This window comes from Amphiura filiformis, chromosome 17 (genome assembly GCF_039555335.1).
Source record: "Amphiura filiformis chromosome 17, Afil_fr2py, whole genome shotgun sequence".
Taxonomy (NCBI): domain Eukaryota; kingdom Metazoa; phylum Echinodermata; class Ophiuroidea; order Amphilepidida; family Amphiuridae; genus Amphiura; species Amphiura filiformis.
The window spans coordinates 33,770,389-33,795,991 of NC_092644.1; the positions used below are offsets into that span (position 1 = coordinate 33,770,389).

The window sequence follows — 25,603 nt, forward strand, 5'->3', positions numbered from 1 at the left end:
TATTTTCTTTCAATGGTCCCTTTAATGATTTCAAAATGCATACAATTTTTTTTTTTATTTCTGAAATTTTTCGAAAATTTGGGGGTGGGACTTTACTCGAAGGTGGGACTATACTCGCGTCAGTATGGTACTAGGCTACTAGTACTAGCACTCTGATATTTCATTTTCACATGCTCCAATATCGTTCGATCATGCGTACGTGCGTTGTTGTGCCTCCAGGCTCCAGTGTGACCTGTGGTGTACATGAAACCTGCCTATACCTCGACAGAGGTGTCCGTCTGTCTTGTCTGATTATCGCGTAAAAAGAACAAGGTCACGTGTTGCTACGCAGCTTGACAAGCGAATTTGCGAATGAGGTGCCGATGTGATGATGACGTGATTCAATTAGCCAATCAAAATCCCACGATCCTGACTACATGTATCACTAAATGTTTCGGAGTTGAGTTATCTCAAAAAGTAGACCATTTCAGGAGCTGTATTTGGTGTCACGTTTTAAATTTTAATTGAGTGAAAACTGACCATATTTGCCGCAACAAGAGAACTTCTGACCATATTCGATGTTCAGGTACTGTTTTTCTAAGCCTTTTTAGAGCATTTAATTGAAAGGTACCCCATCAATGTGTGCCCAAAATATCTTGCCCAGCTCTCTTCTGACCTGCCTAAAATCTCTTGTCCCCGCCCCCCTTTGGACCTGCCAAAAATTGTTTGCTCCCTTTTTTGCCCTTCCAAAAATTGTTACTGAAAATCCAATGTAGGCCTACTGTATCTAGTGAGGCCATTATGTTGACACCATGCATATTTTCCCCAAATAATTTTTAGTCTACAAATCCGGTGTACTACTATAAAAGTACACTGGATCGGGGTGTAGCAGTTTTTCTATTCATGGCGATGCCTGTTCTGGTATTCCAAAACGTAGTGGCTTAGGCTATATATGGACCAGTGTAATACACATTATATCATGCATAACTCACAACTTATGCAAAATTGGAATCAACTGAAATTTTGGGAATAAGCTTTTTTTGTGGATATCTATTGAAAAATGTCATAAAAGGAGGATGCTAGGATCACAAAATACTCCTTAAAAATATTCAACAAATTTATAATATTAATGTTATCAAGCACTAGTCATCATGTAGTTGTTCACTACTGCCAATTTGTTTGATTTTCAGTTGCTGTTTGTGATAGCACCAACAGCTCAATCATATAATGGCAGAATTACCCAAGACAACAGGGCCAGATGAAACTGAGAGGGAGGAAGATGAGAAGGAAGAAGAGCCTGCAGGAGAGACAGTCCAGGATGACAATCAAACTACCACTGTCAGGCCGGATCTATCTAAGATGCGCACTCTGCAAGATTTTGGTTATGAATTCAATCAACGTAAGTTTTGAAATTATAAAAGCCTATTTGTTTATATTTATAAGCTACATTTTCCTACTTCTGTTATTTCCATGACTCCTATCTCTATCATTTTCTCATATCTTGTGTTTTGCTTTCTAGTTCCAAATATGGATTATTGTCAACATATTTTTTTCAGAAACAGTAAATAATTCATTTTATTGCATCACAAAATCAAGGCTAGAAATTCGGCAAGAATCCGAGAATCGATTCTCATAAACATTTTGTGTGATAAGTATGTAAATAGAGGATGGATTCTTGCAGCATGTAACTACCTTCTAGCCCAGAATATATTAGTTGATGCTGTCACAGAATCATTAGTGTACTCTATTGAATTACATACTCCGATAAAAGTCAAAGTATGCTTAAAGCTTTTCCATGATAAAGGTTTTAAATCAAGGATTATGTACCAGAATTATTCAAATAGTTTAATCAGATTCTGAACAAGAACACTTTACTCCATAAAAAGTGAGATGTTTTCCCCACAATTTAGGCTGCAAAAAGGCTCTCTCCAAAACCTGAGCTTCTGCCTGTTCTTGGCCTTTATACCCGGGTCAAAATTCCAGTAACAGGTTACCCAAATAAAAAAAATATATAAAAAGAAGAAGTTATATACCGGTACCCTAAATTACTTGTTCCAAGATTGGAAACTGGATACATGTAGAATACTGCTACTTTAAAAAAAGGGTGTTTTTTTTTTTCAAAGCTGGATAAAATTGAACAGCTAGCAATTCATACTATATATAAATCGTGCCCCTGGCTGTTCAATAGAAGCAATAGAAGGAAAAGTAATTAAAATGTTCAGCTTTATCCCCCTGAAAAAAAATTTTAATTTTTTTGTTTTTGTTTTTTCGGTACCCGGATTTTCCGCCCGATAATTCAATCGAGTACGGTACCAGAGTACATATTTACCCGTTAGGTGAGAGCCTTACAAAAATCCATCAAGTGTACAATGTATTTTGTAGGTGTGCTGAAAACAACTACTTTTAGGGAAAATAAAGTTAAAATAGCATTTTTCTTTGTGCAAAATTCTGGGACTTTAACACAATTTGTCAGTTTATTGAGTTTCCCCCTTTCTAACTTTGTTGAATAAGTTCATCAGGTTTGTTGATTTTGAACGAAAAGACATTTTAGCTTGACAAAACCAAGTGAATTTTTTTACTCACTACAATATTTCGTCCTTCACATCGGAGGACTTCATCAGGTATGACTGATATGGTCATCTGATCCACTTTCCCGGGAGATGGGTTTCTGGTGATGTTTAGACTCATTTGCAGTCTTTAAAAGCGGATCATATACATGGCTAAGGAAATATGTGCCTTCCTCTCTGTTTAAGGTCTTGTTCCCCCTTCTTCTTATCTCCATGGCTTCTCAAACTTCTCCTCCGATGTGAAGGATGAAATATTGGAGTGAGTAAAAAAAATTCACTTGGTTTTGTCAAACTAAAATGTCTTTTCGTTTTTTCCCCCTTCTGTAAAGTGACCTTTCTTGAGATTAATTTATTTACATTTTAATTTTCAGATGGTGAGCTAAGACAAATCAAAACTGGTTCACGGTTTGTCTTTGAAGTGATTCCCAATGACTGTAGCTTTAATCAGAAACATTATGAAGCACTTGGGGAAATCATCACAAAATATGTCTTTCAGCTAATGGAAACGGAATGCAACCTACAGAAAGTATATGTACCTGTAAGCTGCAGGGTTGCTTGATTTAAATCATGTCTTAAGTTATCTTTGAGAAGTGAATTACATTCTATTCATTCATTACCTGCATGCTTAAAACTTGTTCTAATCCAATCTGACTATTCACATTTTGAATATTTTTCATCTCAAAAAAGTCGTAGAATCTGGAAAGATATGCATATTCATTGTCACGTAAACAGATGTGACTTGAACGCTGGTACAGAGTAAGGGGTTGAGACTGTTAAAATGTTTTTGTCCGTGGGTCTGGAGATGTGTGTGTTCACGCCTTCATACACACACTGAATCGGAATTAATCATCACATACACTTTGTAAAAGCCTTCTGGCGCGACGCTAGAAAAACGAAGATGCACTTTGTGCAAATGCTTTTGAAGGGAAAATCTTGTTTTGGGATCAAGATGGCGGATCAGTGCAAATGGTCAATAGAATACTATTTAACGGAACAAACATCCATTTGCATATTCATCATTTCATTCATTCATCGTTTTTTTATCCAGGTGGATGCAACAGAGAAACAACCAAGAACCTTCATATTTGTGAGTGAAAACGTTCTTCCAGTTATCCATGGTGAGGAACCGCCTTCAGACAAGAAGTTGCTGGTATTAATTCATGGCAGTGGAGTAGTGAGAGCAGGCCAATGGGCTAGGAGGCCTATCATCAATAATAGTCTTGCTATGGGTACCATGATGCCCTACATCAAAGAAGCAATGAATGTAAGTATATATGCCAGTTATTCTTAAGGGGGTACTACACCCCTCGATAAATTTGTGTCTATTTTTGCATTTTTCTCAAAAACTAATAACACAGTGGTAACAAAAGTTATACATATTATAGGGGCAAGGAATCCAATTACTACAATGGAATTTCAGTGAATCAAGACAAGCGGTTCGTTATTTATGATAAGAAATAAGGTACCGCTAGGATGTACCTCATTTCCTATCATATATACTGAACCGCTTGTCTTGATTCACTGAAATTTCAGTGTAGTAATTGGATTCCTTGCCCCAATAATATACATAAATTTTGTTACCAGTGTGTTATTATTTTTTGAGAAAAATGCAAAAGTAGTCACAAATTTACCACAGGGGTGTAGTACCCCCTTAATGTGATTTTGTCAAATTTATGCTATATATGCCATTGTATCCATGAAACTGGAATGAGGGAAAAAAGCCAAGCCTTGGCAGTCGAGGAGTAAAGAGCCTCTGGTGGGATGCCTGGGGTGCAGCCTTCTCATGCAGTTTATCATACCAGTGAAGCAAAATGAATGAAATAAATGATTAGGCCAAAAAAAAAGAAGGTTTGTCTCAAAGCACACGAGAAATTTAAAAACAAATGCGAAATGCGATTTCTTTTAATTTTTTTTTTTTCCGACTTTTTTCATGGTATTTTGAGAAAAAGTCTGATTTTCGCCGATTTTTTCTGGAAAAACTATAAAATTTTTTTTTTGAAATAAAAAAAATTCGCATTTGTTTTTTGTCAAATCGTGGGATTTTACAAACGCCCGCGCCAGCTTTGATACGAACCTTTTTTTTTGGCCTCAACCCTAATTATAACACCCAGGTGCTTTTTTGAGAAGGAGCAGGAAAGAAGGAAGGAAGAAAGAAAGAAGGTGTGAAGAGTAAAGTTGTTTTTCTTGGGTGCGGTTTTGAATCATAGATCTCTCATGTGCTAGACACATGATCGGGGATAGCATGCCACGGGGGTGTACATTGTACCTTGGCCGGCTTTTTTTCATGGTATTTTGAGAAAAAATCTGATTTTTGCCGATTTTTTCTGGAAAAAACTAAAAAAAAAAAAATTTTTTGGGAATAAAAAAATTTCCGCATTTGTTTTTTGTCAAATCGTGGATTTTACAAACGCTCAGCAAAGCTTTGAGACTAACCTTTTTTTTTTTTTTGGCCTTAACCCTAATTATAACACCCAGGTGCTTTTTGGAGAAGGAGCAGGAAAGAAGGAAGGAAGAAAGAAAGAAGGTGTGAAGAGTAAAGTTGTTTTCTTGGGTGCGGTTTTGAACCGCAGATCTCTCATGTGCTAGATACATGATCGGGGATAGCATGCCACGGGGTGTACATTGTACCTTGGCCGGCCAAGCTTTTTGTGCTATGTCACGTAGCATGATGACGCAATCAGATCATGTGGGAAACTTGCAGTTGCTTTGTGCATTGGTTTCTTGATGTTTGGCAGAGTTAGGGTTAATACTTATTGTCAAGTTACACTTCAAGACCCACCAGGATGCTCATATCATGTCTAGAGGCAATTCAGAAGTTCTTCAACAAATTACAATATGCTGGAGTTCAGAACAGACCAGTGGATACAACAACTGAACAACTAATATATTTATAGTTTCCCAACTGATCATCAATATATTGTTTTCCAACTGATCATCAATTGTTTTTCAAGTGTGTACTGCTTGGTAAAGCATAAAAATGTTTGCCTCCCCTCCCTTGTATAAAAACTCTGACATTCAAATACGGTATACCATTTTCCACCCTGATGTGGCAGTGACGTCAACGGTCAACGCGTTGAGGTAGCTGTTTTGCATGCACATCTATGCGGCATCTTACGCCAGCACTTTGAGCGAACACTAGCGATTTGACACTGCACCCAATGAAATGCGCACTGATATATGTCACTGTCACATCAGGGTGAAAAATGGTATAGTGGATAGTGCAATACTTTGATGGTTTTATTTTGGTTTTTTTCCCCATTTCTACAGGATAATTATGAGGTGATGCTTCTCAACACAAATTACAACACAGATAAAGGAAGGGTGATACCTGTAAGATATGACTTCATTTCATGTTGAAAAGGAAAAATAGTTTGTATGTACATGTATATACATATTAAATTGTAGAACAAAGCTGTTGTGTTTCATGTTTAGGGTTTGTTTGGTGTTGTGTTTATATTTGGGGGGGGGGGGTAGGAAAATAAGGTGGACATAATCATAATTGATAATTAATCATAATAATAATAATGAAAAAAATTACAGTAGTAAAAATAATGTTGACTTGATAAGTCAAAAGTGATGTTATGTTTGTCTCCACGTGGCTTAGTTTTGCTCTCTCTATCTCTCTACCTCTCTCTTTACCTCTTTCACTCTCATCCTCTCAGGGTCTTAGCTAGCCACCCGTCTGGCCGTCATTTTAGACGGCCAGTTTGCTCCTGGGACGGGTAGAATTAATGCCTTTGACAGATGCTATATTATAAATTGTTTGTTTTGAGAAGCTTATTGACCTTTTTAGTAGACCCAATGTGTAGAACAAGGCCATATCAGCACATATTTGAACTCTTTGAACCCCAATGGGCTATAGATGTCTGGTAAATGTTTTAAAGGTCGAATTAGGACAGGCAATTTTATTCAAATGACGGGCATCCCTCAATTTCTAGCTAAGACCCTGCATCCTCTCCCTCTCTGACACACTCTTTTCTCCCTCTCTCTTTAATTTTAACTATTTAAGTTCCATTCAGTGATCCTAGCAAAAGTGTAAAAAAAATGTGTATAAATTACTTAAAAGTGAAGGATAAGTCATTAGAATTGTCATTAGGTATTTCTGAAATGAAAAATTTGGCAAAAAAACAAGGAAACGGCATTATTGACAAAGTTGAAGCCCTATTCAAATACATGTAGCTAATTTCTACAGATTCATGTAAAATGTCTTATTTTGTCTTTATAAAGCACAGCTTTCGGATTAACCACTAGCAAGCTATGTTAGCACATCTATGACACTAACCAAGGTGCCAAAATTGGAGTTTTGATGATTTTTATGATCCTCTGGATGAGGAAATCACTCAATGGGCCTTTAATGTCTTGAAATTTCTTTGGTTTGTTTAGTTCATTCTGTAGGTCAGTTTAATCAGAAATCCTAATTTATTTATTTCTTCATACTCACAGGGTAGCTCCAGTCCTGAATCACATGGTAGATATGTATGGAAACACTTCATCTCAGAATGGCCTGGCAAGGTTGCCATTGTAGCATTCAGTGCCGGTGGTTATGTGACTGTAGAAATGGTAAGTGTAATGGGATGGTATGCTTTAAAGTTTTTAAAGCAAAAAAGTCCATACAAAGATTGTTAAGTTTCCCACAATGTTGCATGTTGTATAATTTGCTGATTTCATTATATTTGTGACGTGTCATGTCAAAAGGAGACACTTTTGGGCAGGTTATCAATTTTGTGGTTTTTACATATCTTAAATTTATGGAGATATTTTGCTCCACAACACTGTTTTTTTCCAATGAAATCGGACATTCCTAAGCGTAGATATTGAGTTCGTAAGTTATGGTATTATAAAATTGGAAATTGAGATATCGGCCTTTAAAAATATTAATGACAATGTTGAGAGTAGCAATTACCTTGAAAAATGTCTCAAAAATACAAGATGCCAGTTATATTCCAGTCTGAAACTATCAGGCAATATTTTTAACATTAATAACATCACAAATTTGCAACAAACCCAAATTGTGAAAAATTCTACCCCAGGCAGATTTTTGGTTATTTCTCCATTTACGATGCCCAAAAGTATCTCCTTTTGACATGACACGTCACTTTTGTGGGAGTCTCATCAAGGACAGGAAATCAGGGGTGACTTGTGTCACCTGTGAGTCCCACAAAATAATTCTGTTTATCCTTGTCATTCTTGTTTAACTCGGCAATGGCGTGTTTTCTGAAGCTTCCAGTGCAAGCATGGATACCCAGCAACATTCCAAGAACTTTCCTTGCATGTTATATATTTTCCAAATGAGTTTCAATTTATGAAGAAGTGAAGCTGGCATTGTAACTGGCACTATTATTATTATTGTTTAAAAACTTTTCCTTTTGTTTTGTCCCTTTGCAGGCTAAAACATGTGAAGGATTTATTGACAAGGTCTTTGCAGTAGGCTTCTCAGATTCTATACATAGTTTACGTTCCAATGTATCTAGCAATGTCAGGGACTGGTTTATCAAGGTAAGCTACCATCAGGAATGTATTCAATTTGCTCACATATATAAATAAGCATAATGATTCACTTACAGGAGAGAACATGGACCTTTTCCGACTTCATTATTTCCTAAGTTTAAGTCCAAAGTATATAAATCTATACATTTTTGGAAAGACCAGGAGTCGAGGAATCCTATGATAATGCCAAATTTAAACAAAAATGTTCAGTTTATGAGAAAATCACAAAAATACACTTTTGTACCCCAATTTATTTTTGTGACAACGTACAAAAAAAATCAATTCCGAGTAGGATTTTTTCAATTCAAAAAGTAGAGTCATGAAATTAGGGAAGGTTTTTTTTTATTTTTGGGAAATTCATTTTTCGAAATATTTTAAGAAAAAAAACATGTGAAGAAAGCAATTTTGTCACTCTATTCAGCAAAAATCTCACATCATGAATGGTGTATAATTTTGTTTAGAAATATAGTTTGAAAAAATGAGAAGCTTTCCTAGACTTTGATGTGCTCTAAATGAAAGTGCAAAAAGTGTATTTTTAAAGTTATCTTGTCACAAAAATTGTGCAATGTTGTCATAAGTGAACTCTGAGAAATTGATGTTTTAGTAAAAAAACATCAAAATTATGCACAAAAGTCCTGATATTTTAAAACGGTAAGACTTTCATGCTTGCAAAAACTGTGTCTGGTGCATAGTCTTAATTTGCATGTTTTTGCACCAATGAATCCATAATGTCTGCTTTTAGTGCTACCAAAAATTAAAAATAATTTTAAAATCTGAGTGACATTTTGACCACAAATGGTTGTTTTGTTTACACACATTTGGTGAAACATACCAAGTTTGTTAACACACCAAAATTAAACTTCCCTTATTCTGCCCAATACTAGCTGTGTAGATGCATTGCACGTATGGGGGTGTCAGTATGTCAAACAACAACTAAAATATTTTTTATACCTCCAACATTGGACAAGTCTCTTTACACATGCAGTGAACTAGAAACACTGCAAAAATACAAAACAAAGTGAGATGTTGTTGGATAGTACCAAACTGGAACCTGGTTGTTGCGCAATACTGTGATCTATTTCTATGTAAATGTGTGAAAGTTGTACAAAACAACTGGTGAAAAACCATCAATCTGCACTTGCATAGTCTTGTGCACTGTCTGCAGTTCCATGTATTAGTGGGGTGTGTGGGGGTGTGTCTACATGATTATTTATATCAGTGTCTTTGTATTTGTGTCGGTCATCCAATTAGTTTGTCATCTGTACCATGTCGTTTTCTTGAATGTAAAATGTGTATTGTCATTTGTCAATGTTTAATTTTTTTATCTCCAACAACTATAATTTGTAAGTGAAGGTTTACTCAGAGATTTGGAGTGTGCCAAAGTGCGCATCTTTCACAATATTTTCTCATTCTCTGCAGCATTCAAAGAATTGGGTGTCATCCAGTGAGCCTTTAGACACTCCTCTCAGCTACTTTGATTGTGCTAGAGTATCTGCTGGTATGTACTTAAAGGGGCATTTCGTGATCCACAGCCTCATCCCCCACTTTTCTCAAAAAAAGTTGAGATTTTTATATCACTGGAAACCTCTGGCTACATAATGTTTATGTACAAAATATTTCTTGCAGATTAATTCGTTTTGCAAAGATATTGTGAAATTTGAATTTTGTTCTGGTGCACCAGAACGAAATTACAACGCATTGTCTATGGAGCAGTGTAATACACATAATCATGCATAACTCGCAAACGCAAAATCGGAATCAACTGAAATTTTGGGAATGGGCTTTTTGCGTGGATATGTACTGAAAAATGTCATAAAAAGAGGATGCTAGGATCACGAAACACTCCTTTAAAACTAAAGAGCATCTTTAAAATAGGGATGCCATCTTTAATCCTAATCTAACTGAATCTTTACCTCTAATGGTGGTCTCGGCGCAACTTTAGAAATCTGGTACGTCACTCCTGTAATACACCCTCTGATCAGTGGCGTAGCGTGACGTGGGTCATCATATTGGGGGGGGGGGGGCACCGACCATGATGGGGGGGGGCACAGGCTGTTTTTCAGCAATTTTCCTATGGGATTTTAAAAATTTCAGATCGATGGGGGGCACATACCCCCTGCCCCTATGACGCCACGCCACTGCCTCTGATTGTAAAACCTAGCCATGATCTCAATTCTCAATATCAAAATCTTTTAATTCGGATTAAAGATGAGCAGGGCATGGGAGTTGTTGTAAATTAATTCCAACTGGTCAGTCTAGATCAATAGAAATTTTGATCGGGTCAGTCCGGATAGGGGACCGGGGAGGGATCAATGGCTGGGTTGGGGTGTTTAGCTGTCAGGTTTTTCAGGTTAGAGAGATAAAAATGTATGTCCCGCTCATCTTTAGTTCAGGTCCGTATCCATCTGCTATCTTATCCTGTTTTGCCAAATGAAAACTAGCTGAATCCTAATCCTTTAGTTAGTCCTAACTAGCAATAAAAGTCACAATTTTAATATTTGGCCAATTTTTGGAAATAAGGGCCAAAAACATGCATTTTTAGGGTGTTTTTCATATGCTGTGACAATCAAGCCCAAAGAATTGTACTAAGACTAATTTCAGTTTATGCATTCTAATTTTTGGAAAAGACATGCTTCATTCTTATAACCAATCATGTAATTAAAGTAACATATAAAAAATTAGAGCTAAATTTTGGCATATATATTACAGATTTTGAATGTTTAGACTTGTTCCAAGTCTTTGATTTTTGTGACTCGATTGTCAGAAAATGTGCCAAAAATGCATGTTTTTGGCTCTTTTATTCAAAAAATTGGTAAAAAATGAACTTTTTCTTTTATCTCCAGTTAACACTAATTAAAGAATTAGGATTTAGCTATGTTTCATTTGGCAAAACAAGATCATATTTTTTTATTCCAAAAAAAGCTCTGTATTTTTCTGGAATAGGGACTAATTCTAACCCTAACCATGAAATCTAACCGGAATTTAGAAGGGGTGATTCTTATTCAAACTCCAGACACACAGATGCCAATTCTCCCTGATTTGACAGAAAGTTCCCAGAATAAACACCAATCTTCTTACAAACCTGAAAATCTCCCTGATTTAGACCAATATTTTAATTAGCACAAACATTCTTATTCCAAATTTTGAGTTCAAAATTTCTCCAGCGATTTGGATTCCAGAAGTAAAAATGTGTATCACAGTGGCCCATAGAAAGTACATGATTTTTGGGGTAACCACCAAACTACCATGTTTTTGTTCATAGCCACCTGAATGAAAAATATTTCTGGCCTAAAACTCTACATTTTCATGAGGTAAAAGGGGGGGGGGTGAGTTTGTCAATTGGGTAACCCACATTTTAATAGCATATTTAAAATCTATGATTATTCATACATCTTTTGATGATACAATATACATTTTTTTTATGTTGTGCTGCAGGAACACACAAGCATGGAGAGACTTCATACTACAGCATGGAGTCCATATTTGCATACTTCAAAGAAATGGAAGCAAAAGCACAAGAACCTGATTTTGTAGATGATCCTGCTGCTGCTGATGAGACTCAACCCAAGGTACATAGAGTGCAAGAATTAAGTTCTACTATGATACCACTATAATGGAAGACAGAGATAAAAAGACTAGTTTGCGTCTGACGTCATCTGTCAATCAAACTCGAGCACGGTTTGTTTACAAGTGATGATATGAGCTGCTGAACGCGGGCTTTTGACTAACACACAGCGTCCAGCGTCACGCCACGTCACGTCACGTCACGTCGCGTCACGCCACGTCCACGTTGATATCTTCTTAAAAGTTACAAACAAGTCATACGGTTGAGATCCAATTTGACCTTGACCTCTATCAAGTTGGGGGCATTGGGTGAATGCACCCGAGGTGGGCCACATAACACCCCGCCTAACGAACTGGGTACCGTTGGGTCCCTCAATTCTCTGTTTTCAACTCCTATTTTCCTATTTTATTTTTATTTGATAACAACTTTCCCGGAAATTTTTTTCCCTTCGCCACTTAGTTTGTATTTCTTTTGCCAATTGAGAATGCTTGACAACCACCTGTATTTACTGCCTTTTTGACAACCCGATCCAATCACCCAAAACAAGCCAGAACTCAACATGACCCTTGTTTGCACCCCAATCAATGTTTTGCTTAGCACATACCATGAACATGCACTAGGAACTTCCATTGAAAAGACCCGATATGAATGCATGGGATACGCGTGGCTATTTTTAAACTGTGGAAAATACCCGGGCCGTATTCTCGCAAAGGGGCTAACACCCGTCCCAGGACACACCCGGCCCCAAGAAAAAACCCGCAGACGCCACGAAAAATGAACAACACAACTGCGCAATAACATGACCCGCACTAAATTATTTTTGGGTAGGGGTGTGCCACCGCCAGTTTCGAACTTGAGGTCTAAGGAACTGATCGGCAGGCCAAAAAGGGGGGTCTAGGGAACTGATCGGCCGGTCAAAAAGGGGGGTCTTGGGAACTGTTTGACCGGCCAAAAGGGGGGTCTTGGGAACTGATCAGCCGCCAAAATCTGAAAAATCTCGGCAACTAAACCATGCAGGCCAAACCAGGGTTCAATTTTGTTGCGTTTTTGCCACAGATTTTTGAAGGAATCGATTTCACTTTGAATTGTGCATTAAATTATTAAATCAGGAAAACCATTAATGCAAAATAGGTCTGTTTGGCATATTACGATGAAAATCTCAGCAAGGCCCAAAGCAAAACAGCATTCGAATCAAATTACTAGACCCTGCAGACCTACAATCTATGCTATTAGCCTACTGATAATTATAGCAGCAGCTAGCAGCACTACATATTAGCCCACCATAAAAACCACAGCAGCCGAGGGCGTCTGGGGGCGAAGTTTACGTAAGCTTGCATAATTGCATGCTACTGGGAACCAGCCCATTGAAATTCTGTACAAAACACCCATCACTATATTGCTATATTCACTAGGCGCGTGTAGAATTGTTTTTTGATGAGATGACGTAGCAGCATATAATGAATTATTCAGATATTTCAGATCCCCAAACGCTCCTTTCATTCATTCACAATAAACATTTTGATAGAAACTTGTAAACCAGCCAAATTTTCTGACGCTGAATAATATGTGTAAGAGACTGATCAAAGCTCTTGTGCCAGCGAGAATACAAGCATACAGTGTTTGGGACATCGATGTTTATTTTCCACACATGCACTTTCAATGACCCTTGTGAAATTCAGGATATTATCTGACCAATATCAGGAAAAGTTGTGACTCTATGGATATAACATACAAGAAATTTAAGGCAGAGAAACTGTCCAGTTTCGACAGCAGGCCTTGCATTTGGCATGACATGCATTTGTTCGCCTCCGTTGATGTGTTGTTCAGCTGGAATTATATACAGTTGCCGGTAGGACATTGGTCAATTCAGTGATATTGGAAGTTAATAACCATTCTACTTTTATGGAATTAATTATGAGCCAATATCGGGGAAGAAAAGCACCGGATAGACAGAGAAAAAGGTAAATTTATTGGACCTGGATCCAGGTAAAAGGCAATGACCAGCACATCTGTTAAAATCGGCATGTCATGTCAATTGCAGTGTCCACAGTACAGACTCGTGCATGCGTGAGTCTGTGCTGTGTCAGTATACAGATCGAACGAGTGAGTGACAACATTCAACAAACTTTCCTGATTACAACAAAGTATTGATGACATTTTAACTCCCATTTTATTAAAGTTTTTTACTGTCATAAACAATAATATTTAACTCCATACTCCCATATGAATTATATTAATATCATCCACTAAAATTTGCAATGCCATTTCTACAGTAACATGTTAGCAAGGTCGCTGGCATTGGCATGGTGGTAAACAAACACTTGCGTGGATGAGAAAGTTTGTTGACCCCAATCATCTCTTACACCAGTTGGGTAACTGGGCTGTTGTGTGAGCTTCTATGGCCAATCTGTTTTCAACGTGGTACTATTATGTAACCTTACGTAGCCGCACAGTTTGACTTCCTGGACTGCTGTGATAAAAACAAACCCACAAAAATATTTTTTTCAGTGCCGAAAAGTAAAACATTGACTACATTGAACTGCATGAGATGATTGAGTGAAGTGTGCAGAATTTGACACCATTCCACTAGACCAGTAGATCGTAAATTACCTTTTAATTCACTGTTATGGCTAGCTGCAAGGATGTGCACACAATTATTTGAGGTACTTTTTCTCATATTTGGCAATTTTATTCCCAAAAGAGATCTCAAAATCATTTATTTCTAGCAAAATGTTCATCAGCTGAAGGCATCGGCATCGCGGCAGGCACTTTCGACAGTGCAGTGCTGTTTAACAACAAACCAGTGTTGCCACTACTAAAGGAGCCCAAAATCCGCCCAAAGTTCACCTTACTCCTAATACAATTTGTTTCAATGGAGAAGAAATATATGGAAAATTCCCTTTGAAGTTTTTGAGCTAGAAAAAGTAGCTTTTGGGCTTGAAAGAGTAGGACAGAAAACACGCCTGTCAAGATGCCAATGAGAGCGGAAATCGATGATCTGAGGGTCTATGGAACGGCTAGAAAATGTTCGGGCTTCAGAGCGGGCAATCAATGAATTCAGAGGGTCTAAGGAACGGCTAGCGGCTCTGAAAAAGGGGGTCGTCGCCGCGGCACATACCCGTATAGCTGGGAAATGTGAGTGCCCCCCCCTGACATGACCCAGCCCACCCCACTTGACATGGCCAAAGAGCCTCCCAGGCCTAAGGTTGACCCGTCTTCAAGAATACGACCTCAGAGTTTTCAATGGAAAATTCCATACAGCTGTGTTTGTTTTACTTGTGTCACGTTGTTGCACACATGTTTTCCATGGCCTGCTCTATTGCATATGATACACACATGCTGATATCGACAGCGAACGAACTTGCACCCGCTGTGATGGGCCTGTTGAAATCAAAACAAATCTTTGCCGGGGGGTCCTCTTGCAGTAGATGGGGCACTTGGGGTTCTTTTTAGACGGTATTGGGAGCCTCCGTGAGGGTAATTTGTGGAGTTTCCTGGGCCTGATTGAGTGGGATTTTTGAACCCAGAGAACCCATTAAATGGGGTCGGATTTGACATGAACATTACTGCAAGAGTGGACCCCCGGCAAAGATTTGTTTTGATTTCAACAGGCCCAGCGGGTGCAAGTCCGTTCGCTCATGAAGATATCAACGTGACGTGACGTGACGCGACGTGACGTGACGTGACGCGACGCGTGTGTTAGTCAAAAGCCCTGAACGCGGCGGTAAAACCAGGCGCCTTATGTTAATTTTGCACCTTCAAACATACAAACCATCTCAAAAGTTATGTCTTTATAGTAGGAAACTTTCTCTCCTGAAAGCACCATGTCAACAATGCGTAGAAAAGTTGCTTTTTGCCTTGTAAAAGTACGTAATTTTTCGCCATTTTCTGTTATTCCTTTTTTCTGATTGGCACCAGATAAATCGACCGCCCTTTTACACGCTATAACCAATCAAGGATTGTAGGGAATTTGATTTACAGTGACGTCAGATGCAAACTAGCCTTTTTATCTGTCTTCAATTATACTACCACAAGATCACATCATTGAATGAACCAACATCGCAACACATGCTTCTCATGAGCAAAATAGTTAGCAGCAATCAAAGGATTCAAAACAGAAAAGTGACTCTAAAGAGGAGTTACAGCCTTTGAAGTGTGCTGTTACTTTTCTGTTTTTATAATACTGAAATTGCACCTCACATTATCTGCTTGTTTGGCTGTGTTGCTTTATTTGTTTTCTGTACATAATGGTGGATCATAATTTTTATAGATGAAATATATACTTTTGGAGCTGTCACCAACAAGAAATAATAATCAACAATTTGTCTCTTACAATGTTTAGCTCTTCCAAGCTTGCTTGCCACATATGATGGATATATGTGATGCGATCAAGCAAAATCAGTCGGAACTCGGAAATATTGATTTTGAGATATAGCCAAACAAAGGAAATATTTCCTTTTGTTTCCTCTTGTTTCAGAAACTCTTTATTTGCTCATATCTTTGGAACTGGTTGTTCAATTTCAATAGGGTTTTCTGCAAAAAAATGCTTTTTACTATCATATAAGAAACTGAAAAGTTAATATTTTCGAGTTCCGACTGATTTTGCTTGATCGCATCACATATCTTCAATTTGTGTTCTTCAGTGCATACTCAATAGTAGGATTCTTTTGCTTGCTAATGATAGCAAAGATGCTGCCTTCAATTTTATAACATACAATATGAATATTGCTGTGTGTTTCTATTTTGACTGTAAAACATCCATTATGATCAAGCTGATTGAAAGCATTACTGTTATTGTGATCCAGGGAGGACTTCTTCTTAGCTTTTGTCCTATCATGGGTTAAGTTATCAGGTAAAAGCTGAACTATGTATTTTCAATCAACTGGGAGCTATTTAAGGATCATTGGGTGTTTTTTTTTCTATTGCTGAAATCGCTACACATTTGACGTTTTGTTCTGCTGGAAAATGACATCTCATGGATTGTCTCGTTTAAGTTGTTGTTTGTGTTTTTGTTGGGGGGCGGTTTGCTTTTAATTACTATTTGAGTTGTAACACCATTAAAAAAGTTTCTTGCATCAACTGGTTAATTTGCATTAATTCATAGAAAATGATCTTTTAGCTCGGATTCAGGCCTCATTCGTTGAAATTGGGTCAGGAAATAAAGACCCAGTATCCAAAATCCCAAAGAAGGTGCCAAGTTGCAGATTGCTCCATGCCTTATTGATTTGTACACAAAGTTTCAAACAAGAGAACTATAATATACTAAAATGCAGCAAACCTTTTACGAGCGCGACTACCGTGATGTTGCAAATTCGGCGCTAACAACGCGTACGGCGCACAGTTCATTCATAAATTTCATCTCAGCAACAACATATCGCCTTAGCAGCCAATCAGAGACAAGTGCGTGCAACGCAGTATATACGCGATGTATCCTTACAATACGCGCTCGTCAAAGGTTTTCTGCATTTTAGTATAGCTTCATGCTTTTCATTGAACATGAAAATTTGGCATGACATATTTGTGTTTGTTTACGATATACAGGGGTGAACATAACTGGTACCTTAATTCTTTTGCTTTCTGTAGTTCTATATGGCTTTGTTATTTAAAAATAATGAAATCAGTGATAAATTGAAGTTGTTCTTCAAATTGGAAATTAAGGGCCTTCGGGTGACAGATCAAATAGAAAAATGAGGTCTTAGAGTGATAGAGCATGTGTTTAAAAGAATTGAGTCTTTAGGTGACAGCGATACTGAAAAAGGGGTTTTAACAGCCGTACATATCCATCATCTGCAAAATGGAGTGGCCCCCAGACAGAAATTCACTGTGGTTGTTCATAATATTAGTGTACAAGAGTTAGAGAACAAAGGTATTGTTTTTAGCCGCTGGAGTGCATCTATCGTCTCATATAACACGGGCGACATCATTATTTTACGGATTACGCCAAACATAATGATGTCGCATGTTATATGAGACGATAGATGCACGGCAGCGGCTAAAAACAATACCTTTATTCTCATTCTTAAAAACTTCGATTCAAATAAATATATTCATCATAAGTATACCAAATTCTAATCAAATTAAATACTACATTTTACAAGGAATCACCTAGGGCATAGAATCGATCAGTCCCGTTGTTTCTATGCACCTCTGATTGGTTCAAATAGCGCATACTAGTATTGCGTCAATACGCACGCGCAAAAGTGTGTGATATCGTGTCATATTACACGGGTGAGAACCAATAAGATTGCAAGAACATTCTCAAGTGTTTAAGAATGTAATATTTTGATATGTACATTGTTATATGACTTTCTGAACCATTTTTATCATGATTTACATTTACACTGTAGTTCTAAATATGCAATACTTAATCACGATAAACAAACTTTCTTTCAGACATGGATAAGACGACGGGCTGAGCAGTGCATTTGTTGTGTTTGGTCAGATCGAAGATGATGTGTCCGAGCGATTAGTCATAATTTGAAAGGTATGCATTATAGTCTCAACTTCCAGGTATATTGTTTGAAGCCGATATGAAATTAGGGATAACTTTTACACAAGCAGCTGTTGGCTGGCTGGCTGATGAAATTTGTCTTGTGATGACATAAAATGAGTTGATCCTTTGTAAAGCATTGGGCTGTTCCATTTAAAATCTACACTACCCCTGTGAAGATTTAGCTAACGTCTTCCACAGAAGGAGTATGAGTTTCGAATAGAATAGGCAGTTGGGTAACTCCCATTTGAAATACTCACTCCAGTTGTGGAAGATATAGGTAAATCTATAATACAGGGGGAGTATGGGTTTCAAAAGGATTAACTCTGACCAATTACATTTGAAAAACATACTCCCTCTGTGGAAGATATTTCCGAAATTTTCCACAGGGGGAGTGTGGATTTTAAGTGGAATAGCCCAATTTCTGAAATTATCTGATATGACTGCAATGATTATTTTCAATGGGATATAAACTGGCCTCAAAAAGAAACTTATAATTTTTCACAAGGCCATATCTTGAAATCCTGTCCATCAAATTGAACCAAAATTACACACAGCTTTACTTCAATACTCTACTCTTAACACATGTCAGTAACCAAGCAGTTATCCAACTGACACAACAGCAAAATGCACTGACATGGGACAGCTTCCTGGACCACATTCACAGCCCAGCCCTGTTTCATGAAAAAAATGTATGAAAAGCAGAAAGCAGCACCGTTTTATCATCTGTGCACGGATCTTGTGTGCATTCTCACAGATTTTTTGTCCTGGGTGCCAAATGTTGGGCTGTGAAAGTGAAGGAAGTCCAGGAAGCTGTCCCATGACAGTGCATTTTGCTGTTCTGTCAGTTGGACAACTGCTTGGTTACTGACATGTGTTTTGAGTAGAGTATTAAGGTAATCCTGTGTGTAATTTTGGTTCATTTTGATTGACAGTATTTTAAGATATGACCTTGTGATTCACAAGTTGTAAAAAATTATAAGTTTCTTTTTGAGCTCAGTTTACATCTTGTATGAAATAAAATATAACAGGAAACTGCACAATCATTTTCTTTACCACCTGTCAACCTTTGATTATGAAACCAAGATATCCCCATCTATAGAAAAAATATTAAATTTGTGTACATCGTGGAACATTCAACTAGGCTTGTTACTCCGCGACTAATCATGCTAACTACATGCGCGTACAACGCTACTCTACGCATCCATATTAGCGAGGCTATCTGCGTACTACGCACAGCCACGCAAAGAGTATGTTCCACGATGTACACAAATTTTATAATTTTTCTATAGTGTGTGTTTTACGTCATTCATTTGCCTACACCAAGCTGGTATTCTTAGGATGGTACCATGAGGTGCAAGGATTTGGTTTTGATATCAAAAAGGGACTAAATTAATAATTAAGGAAACAAAATCTTTGTTGACTTTCCTAGGATACTTTCAGACAGGGCTCAAAATACTTTTGATTATTTGAGAGCAATTTTGAACAGATTCTATGAAAAGTAGTCCTCAAGGGCTAGGTTTTATAATATGGTACACCACCAATGATCTGCGCTTTATTGTGTGAATATGCACAATTCTCAAAACAATCAAAGGGTGTATGCAACATGAGTGGTGTACCAGGTTTTAAAGTTGTAGCTGGTGTGGACCCTATGTGCACTTTTTGTCATTGACAAATAGTTTTCACTGGAGCTATTTTGTGAACTTTGGGGCAAAGTGCCCTTAGCTCTAGTGTATTTTGAGCCCAATGACAAACATTGTAGTTTGCAGGGTAAAGAACCATCTTTGTATTGAAGGTAACATGTGCATTTTATGCCACATTCAAGCTTCTACAAAGAAATCAAACCCATTCATAGCTACAAAATACTCTAATAAAGGTATTTCATAATATGTTCATGTTTCATTGCTTCTTTGAGATTTAATTTTCATCTGGGTTTTTCGTAAAAGCTGTGAAATGGAAGTGCAATGTCAACATTGTTTGTCCTCCGCCCCACCCTGTGTACACGCCTGCATTGCGTACATATAAAAAACACCAGACTTTGACCAAAATTGAGGGCACAATTTGAGGGAAATCTGGTTGTGCCCCTTTAATTGATAAACATCTTTGTTCTTGTTTTGATATTTTCTTGCAGAAACCTTGGTAACACTGTGAATGGCTTTTTCGATTCATCACCATGAAGAATTTCCTATGGTACATCAGTTCGAGGCGTAAGGGCGCTGAGATAAATTTTTGTTTTGCTTCTTGATTTATTTTTAAGTCTTGTCCACCTACCTCTGCTGTAAGTATATTGGATCTCTAGCGGTCCTGATGACTTGGTTTAGATTCATCACGTAACTGCTCTGTTTGTAGCAGCTAGAAAGGTCACCAAGGGAGCCTATAGATTGAGAACTTGTTGTTGAGAGCAGTTACGTGATGTTACGCTAGCGATTTGATATACAGCAGAGATAGGTGGACAAGACTGACAGAGATCAGAATAAAAATAATCAAGAAGCCAAAATAAAATGGGGGCATTATAGTCAATTAATATTGGGTGTATGTTTCTCCACTGGTTTCACAATAGAAAACATGCAGAAACATGCTATATACCGGCCCTTAAGTTGCTAACAACATTTCACGTATCAAAAGGGTTATACAGTAAAACCTCATTACAACGAAATCTGATACAAGAAAAACCCTGTTACAAAGAAGTATTTTTCCAGAACCAAGATACAAAATTCTTTTGTTATTTATTGTTTTTACAACCATGATTGATGTAACGAAATTTGGATATAAAGAACTAATTTCTCTGTCCCTAACAACTTCGTTATAATGAGTTTCCACTGTAGTTAAAATAGGATGAATTACATAAATAAGGGGAAATAACAAATTTAGCCTAAGACTGGCATTGCTGTAAATCTCTTTGTTGCTGTTGGTTTTTCATGTCATAAATGAAGACATACTTGCAATTATGGTGCAATGGACTAGGATATAAAATAATGTATATATTTTGGCATAATATCAAGGTGTAATAAACACATCAAAAGAAATAAGTCCCTCTCTGAAAATTTCGTCATAACATCGTATTTAAAGTAAAACTTTGTATCAATAAAACTTACTTAGAAATAATTATATGAATGTTTACTAACATACTTAGAAATAATTATATGATTGTTTACTAAGTGTTTTGTGAAAATGAAAGATGTCCATGACTTCATGGCTGAATGAACCCAAATTGAAGACAAAAACTGCTCTTTCCAAAAGTCACAAAGTAGGCCTATGCTTGTTAACTGCAAGGCATATTGGGACAAGGAATGGAACTGGCCATCTTACAACTCACTGTGCTGAACTCTGCACCAAGGGGATTTGCATGGCTGAATGATCAAGAATCGATACACATTACAGTAAATGTTCACTTGGTGAAGATTTTAAACTGCACTCAAACACATGGGGTTTTCCATTAGTAACAAGCCATGAATCAACTTTTGTGACAAGCATATAGGCCTACTTTGTGACTTTTGAAAAGGGCAGTTTTGCCTTCAATTTAGGCTCATTCAGCCATGAAGTCATGGAAATCTCTCATTTTCACACAGCACTTAGTAAACAGTCATGTAATTATTTAAAAGTTAGTTTTATTGGTATAAAACGAAACCTTACAATGTTATGACTGCATGTTCAGAGGGGGACTTATTTCTTTTGATGTGTTTAGTATGTTTAAGTTAATAGGCCAAGTGTAGCTTTTAGATCTGTATTATAATAATATATTTTGTACTTTGTTAGCTGATATAAATATATATTTTTATTGTGCCTTGGATAAAATGCGTATATTATGTACGGTGTTTTTAATCAATCATATGTATTTGCCATTAAGCCGGTTTGTATTTTTCTCATGGTTGGGTTATGCAGTTCTCCATTTCCTTTTGTTTATAATACAGAAACTAATTCATACATTAGGAAAGTATATCTGGAATGAGGAGTGTCTATAAAATACAAAAAAGTTGAAAATTTTTTTGCTTTTGTTATCAACTGAAGATAGCAATAAAATATTACAGAAAATAATTCATACATCAGACATGTTACAATGGCCATTTGGTATATTTTTAATGTTTAATTTTTGTTTGTTATCTACTCAAGATAGTATTTACGGCGCGATCACCCAATCATAGGGCCTTTAGTACAGGGCACTATCGGGTGGTATTTGAGTTAGGATCTAGTTTTGCTACATCAGTGAAACCAATGTTTTTTGGCATTCTTACACCTCAAATGATAAAACTAGAATTGGTTCCATTTTTTTCTATGCCCCCTGTGCTTCCCACGAGGGGTCGAAGGTCATAATGGGGCCAAAATTAAAAATTTTATCTATCATGTTGTAATATACCTCAAATTGTTCCTCTCATTGCTAGGAATAAAAAAGGCAATAGTCATTCTGCACTAGAATGCTTAGTTCAGGAGTTATAAAGTAAACTAGGTCAAATGTCAAATATCTCATGCAAATGCTAAATTTTCGAAATGGACCGATTCAATTGCAACTTGTCTCACATTTCTCCTCTCAGGAAATGTAATAGGAAAATAATTTGTTTGAGAAATGTACAAGCTCAGAATGGCATGAAATCATGGGTCAAAGGTTATGCATGTACATATTTCTATTGGGCTTTGAGTGCATTAAGGGGAGTAATTTGAGACCAGTTTCGATGATGAAATCGGACCATTATAAAATTTTGACCTCTGTATGAAATTTTTGACATTTGACCTATCCGACCTTACTGAACTAAGCACCGTAGAAAAATATTATGATTGACTTTTTTTCCGTGATGACAGGAACAATTTGAGATACATTACAACATGATGGGACTACAGCAAGCCAAATAATTAAGGTACCAGTTACGTTCACCCCATGTATATCCTAAACAAATGAAGAGCTTTATTTCAAAACCCCTTACATCCACTTGCCCAATTTTGAGAACACATCAAAGAATCATCAAAAATAATCACTGATTTAAGGTGTCTTTCAACAAAAGCAGTTTTTGGCGGGATGCTCATCCTACCCAAGCATCCCGCCAAAAACTGCTTTTGTTGCAAACCCCCATATATCAGTGATTTTTTGATGTGTTCTCAAAAATGGGCAAGTGGATGTAAGGGGTTTTGAAACGAAACTCTTCAAATACAGATTGTCATAATTGGAACCAACAGCCAATAGGTGCATTTTTTAGCTTGAATTTAAGACCTCGTTCAATGAAATTGTTCGAGAAATAAAGACACGACGATCCAAAAACCCAAGGAAGGTGCAAATTTAAAAGTTACAGTTTGCCACATTACATGCCCTATTGATTTGTACACAAAGCGTTCACGAACAAGGGAGCTAGCGACGTGCTTTCATTGATTAGCACGAAATACTACGGTTGTGCTTTCATTGATTAGAACACAAAAGTGCAACTTTTTATTTTGTATCTTCATTAGGTTTTGGATCACCGTTTCTTTAAGGGGGTACTACACCCCTCAATAAATTTGTGACTATTTTTGCATTTTTCTCAAAAACTAATAACACGCTGGTAACAAAAGTTATGTATATTATAGGGGCAAGGAATCCAATTACTACACTGAAATTTCAGTGACCCAAGAGAAGCGATTCGATACTTATGATAGAAAATGAGGTACCGCTAGGATGTACCTCATTTCCTATCATATTTACTGAACCGCTCGTCTTGAGTCACTGAAATTTCAGTGTAGTAATTGGATTCCTTGCCCCAATAATATACATAACTTTTTTTACCAGTGTGTATAATATTTTTGAGAAAAATGCAAAAATAGTCACAAATTTACCACAGGGGTGTAGTACCCCCTTAATTCTCAACCAATAAGGTCTTAAATCAGAGCTAAAGAGTACAGGCATCGGTTCTTTGTTTTAATTTTTACACATCTGTCATTACTTAGGATATGCAGGGGTGAACACAACTGGTACCTTAATTATTTTGCTTACTGTATTTTTGAATGCGCGCCCAGCTTAGGCTAAAAAAAATAATAACAAATGCAGAATTTTTTTTTAAAGATTTTTATTTTTTTAAGATTTAAAATTTTTTTTTTTTTTTTTGTAATCATTGAGTGTTCAAAAATACACAGCATAAATTTTTTTATACCTAAACAATGCGAGTATCGAATAAAGTAAAATTTCTTCAAAATATGTCTCAGAATTTCATGATTTTACAGCAAAAAACTTTAAAAAAAAGAAGAAAAAAGGGAAATAAAAAATAAATTTGCTGTTTCAGTTGAAATGGACGTGCTAAGAAAAGCAAACACGTATGGTGGCGGATGATAGAATCACAAAATACTCATTTAAAGAATCTTAAAAGCTAGTTTGTTTTTGTGAATATCTATTGCAAAAAGTCATAAAAAGAGGATGCTAAAATCACAAAATACTCTTTTAAAGCATCTTAAAATCTTATAATATACCGTAAAACCCCGTCTACAAGCATATAGTGTGCTTCTGATGAAAGCTACATTAATCCAGTCGCCATTATGGAGTTCGAGCAAATAAATTACGGATCCAAGCATATACAAACAAGTATTATTTTAAGACCGATCTATTGTATTGGTATATTAATGCTTGCTTCGAATTAATTAAGCTTTTATAAAAAACACTATATATGCTTGTAGACAGGGTTTTACGGTATCATTAACAGCCGACTCATTAACACAGTTGGTAGAGCATTTGACCAGTACACCAAAGGTACACCAAATCCTGGATGATCAGTGGAGTTTTGTTCACTGGCTATCATTCATTTTATGTGTTGAGAGGTTTGATATAAAAAGGGATATTACCTCACTCTCTTCTGAATTCTTTACAGAATGTAACGGTTCAATTTGTGCTACTGGTTTGCATTGAGAATAGTGACAATTTTTGTAATCAATATTGGAATTGACCCATTAGTAATTTGTTCAGCATTAATTAGGGGTTCATTCATAGGATTGAGGGCATGATCGCTGTTTATGCCTGAGGCGTGAGCCGAGGGCATAAATCAACGATCATGCCCTCATTCCTATGAATGAACCCCGTTCATACATACCAAACATTCTGAACATTGTTAGCAATCCAAAACAAATGAAAATAATAAGGTTTACAAGTTTAAATAACATTTTCATACCATTTTCCTTCAAAAATTGGGAGAAAATGAGTAGGCCTACTTGCAGGAAGCAGCTCGGCTCATGAGGTCAACGGCCGGGAGTCAACGCGTGATACTGCGTCATCTTTTGCGCTCCAGCGTGAGATGGCGCGTGGCACGCGCAACACTAGCAAATCGTGGATCGTGTAAATTGATTCCAACGCTGCGTGATTTAGCTTGTTTATGCCCTCATGTACTGGTCATAAACGAATTTGACCAGCAAAAAAGGGCCCAAATCCAATCAGAAACATCGTTATATTGTGAGTATGTATGAACCATAAATCAAACACACAAAAGAGAATCAAAAATTGTTAGTTTTGGAAACTATATATTTTACATATACACAGCTACAATTATATTTTATACACAGTTGGTGTGTCCA

General features: G+C 36.9%; 1 protein-coding gene across 6 annotated transcripts in view; it reads left to right on the top strand.

The window, feature by feature from the left end:
• LOC140137667 (cotranscriptional regulator ARB2A-like) overlaps nt 1-24,678 on the top strand; it is a 28,880-nt gene extending 4,202 nt beyond the window's left edge. For 2 of the 6 annotated variants that reach the window (XM_072159404.1, XM_072159401.1), the window contains exons 2-11: nt 1,170-1,378; nt 2,918-3,084; nt 3,595-3,810; nt 5,814-5,876; nt 6,990-7,106; nt 7,932-8,042; nt 9,453-9,531; nt 11,469-11,602; nt 17,992-18,082; nt 20,220-24,678. In XM_072159404.1, coding sequence (XP_072015505.1) covers nt 1,207-1,378; nt 2,918-3,084; nt 3,595-3,810; nt 5,814-5,876; nt 6,990-7,106; nt 7,932-8,042; nt 9,453-9,531; nt 11,469-11,602; nt 17,992-18,051 — 1,119 coding nt within the window. In that variant the 5' untranslated portion in view covers nt 1,170-1,206 and the 3' untranslated portion in view covers nt 18,052-18,082; nt 20,220-24,678. Of the gene's footprint in view, nt 1-536; nt 566-1,169; nt 1,379-2,917; nt 3,085-3,594; nt 3,811-5,813; nt 5,877-6,989; nt 7,107-7,931; nt 8,043-9,452; nt 9,532-11,468; nt 11,603-17,991; nt 18,083-20,219 lie in introns of those variants that run through there. The other 4 variants (XM_072159407.1, XM_072159405.1, XM_072159402.1 and 1 more) reach the window with 3 other exon arrangements.
• The last annotated feature ends 925 nt before the right edge of the window (nt 24,679-25,603 follow it).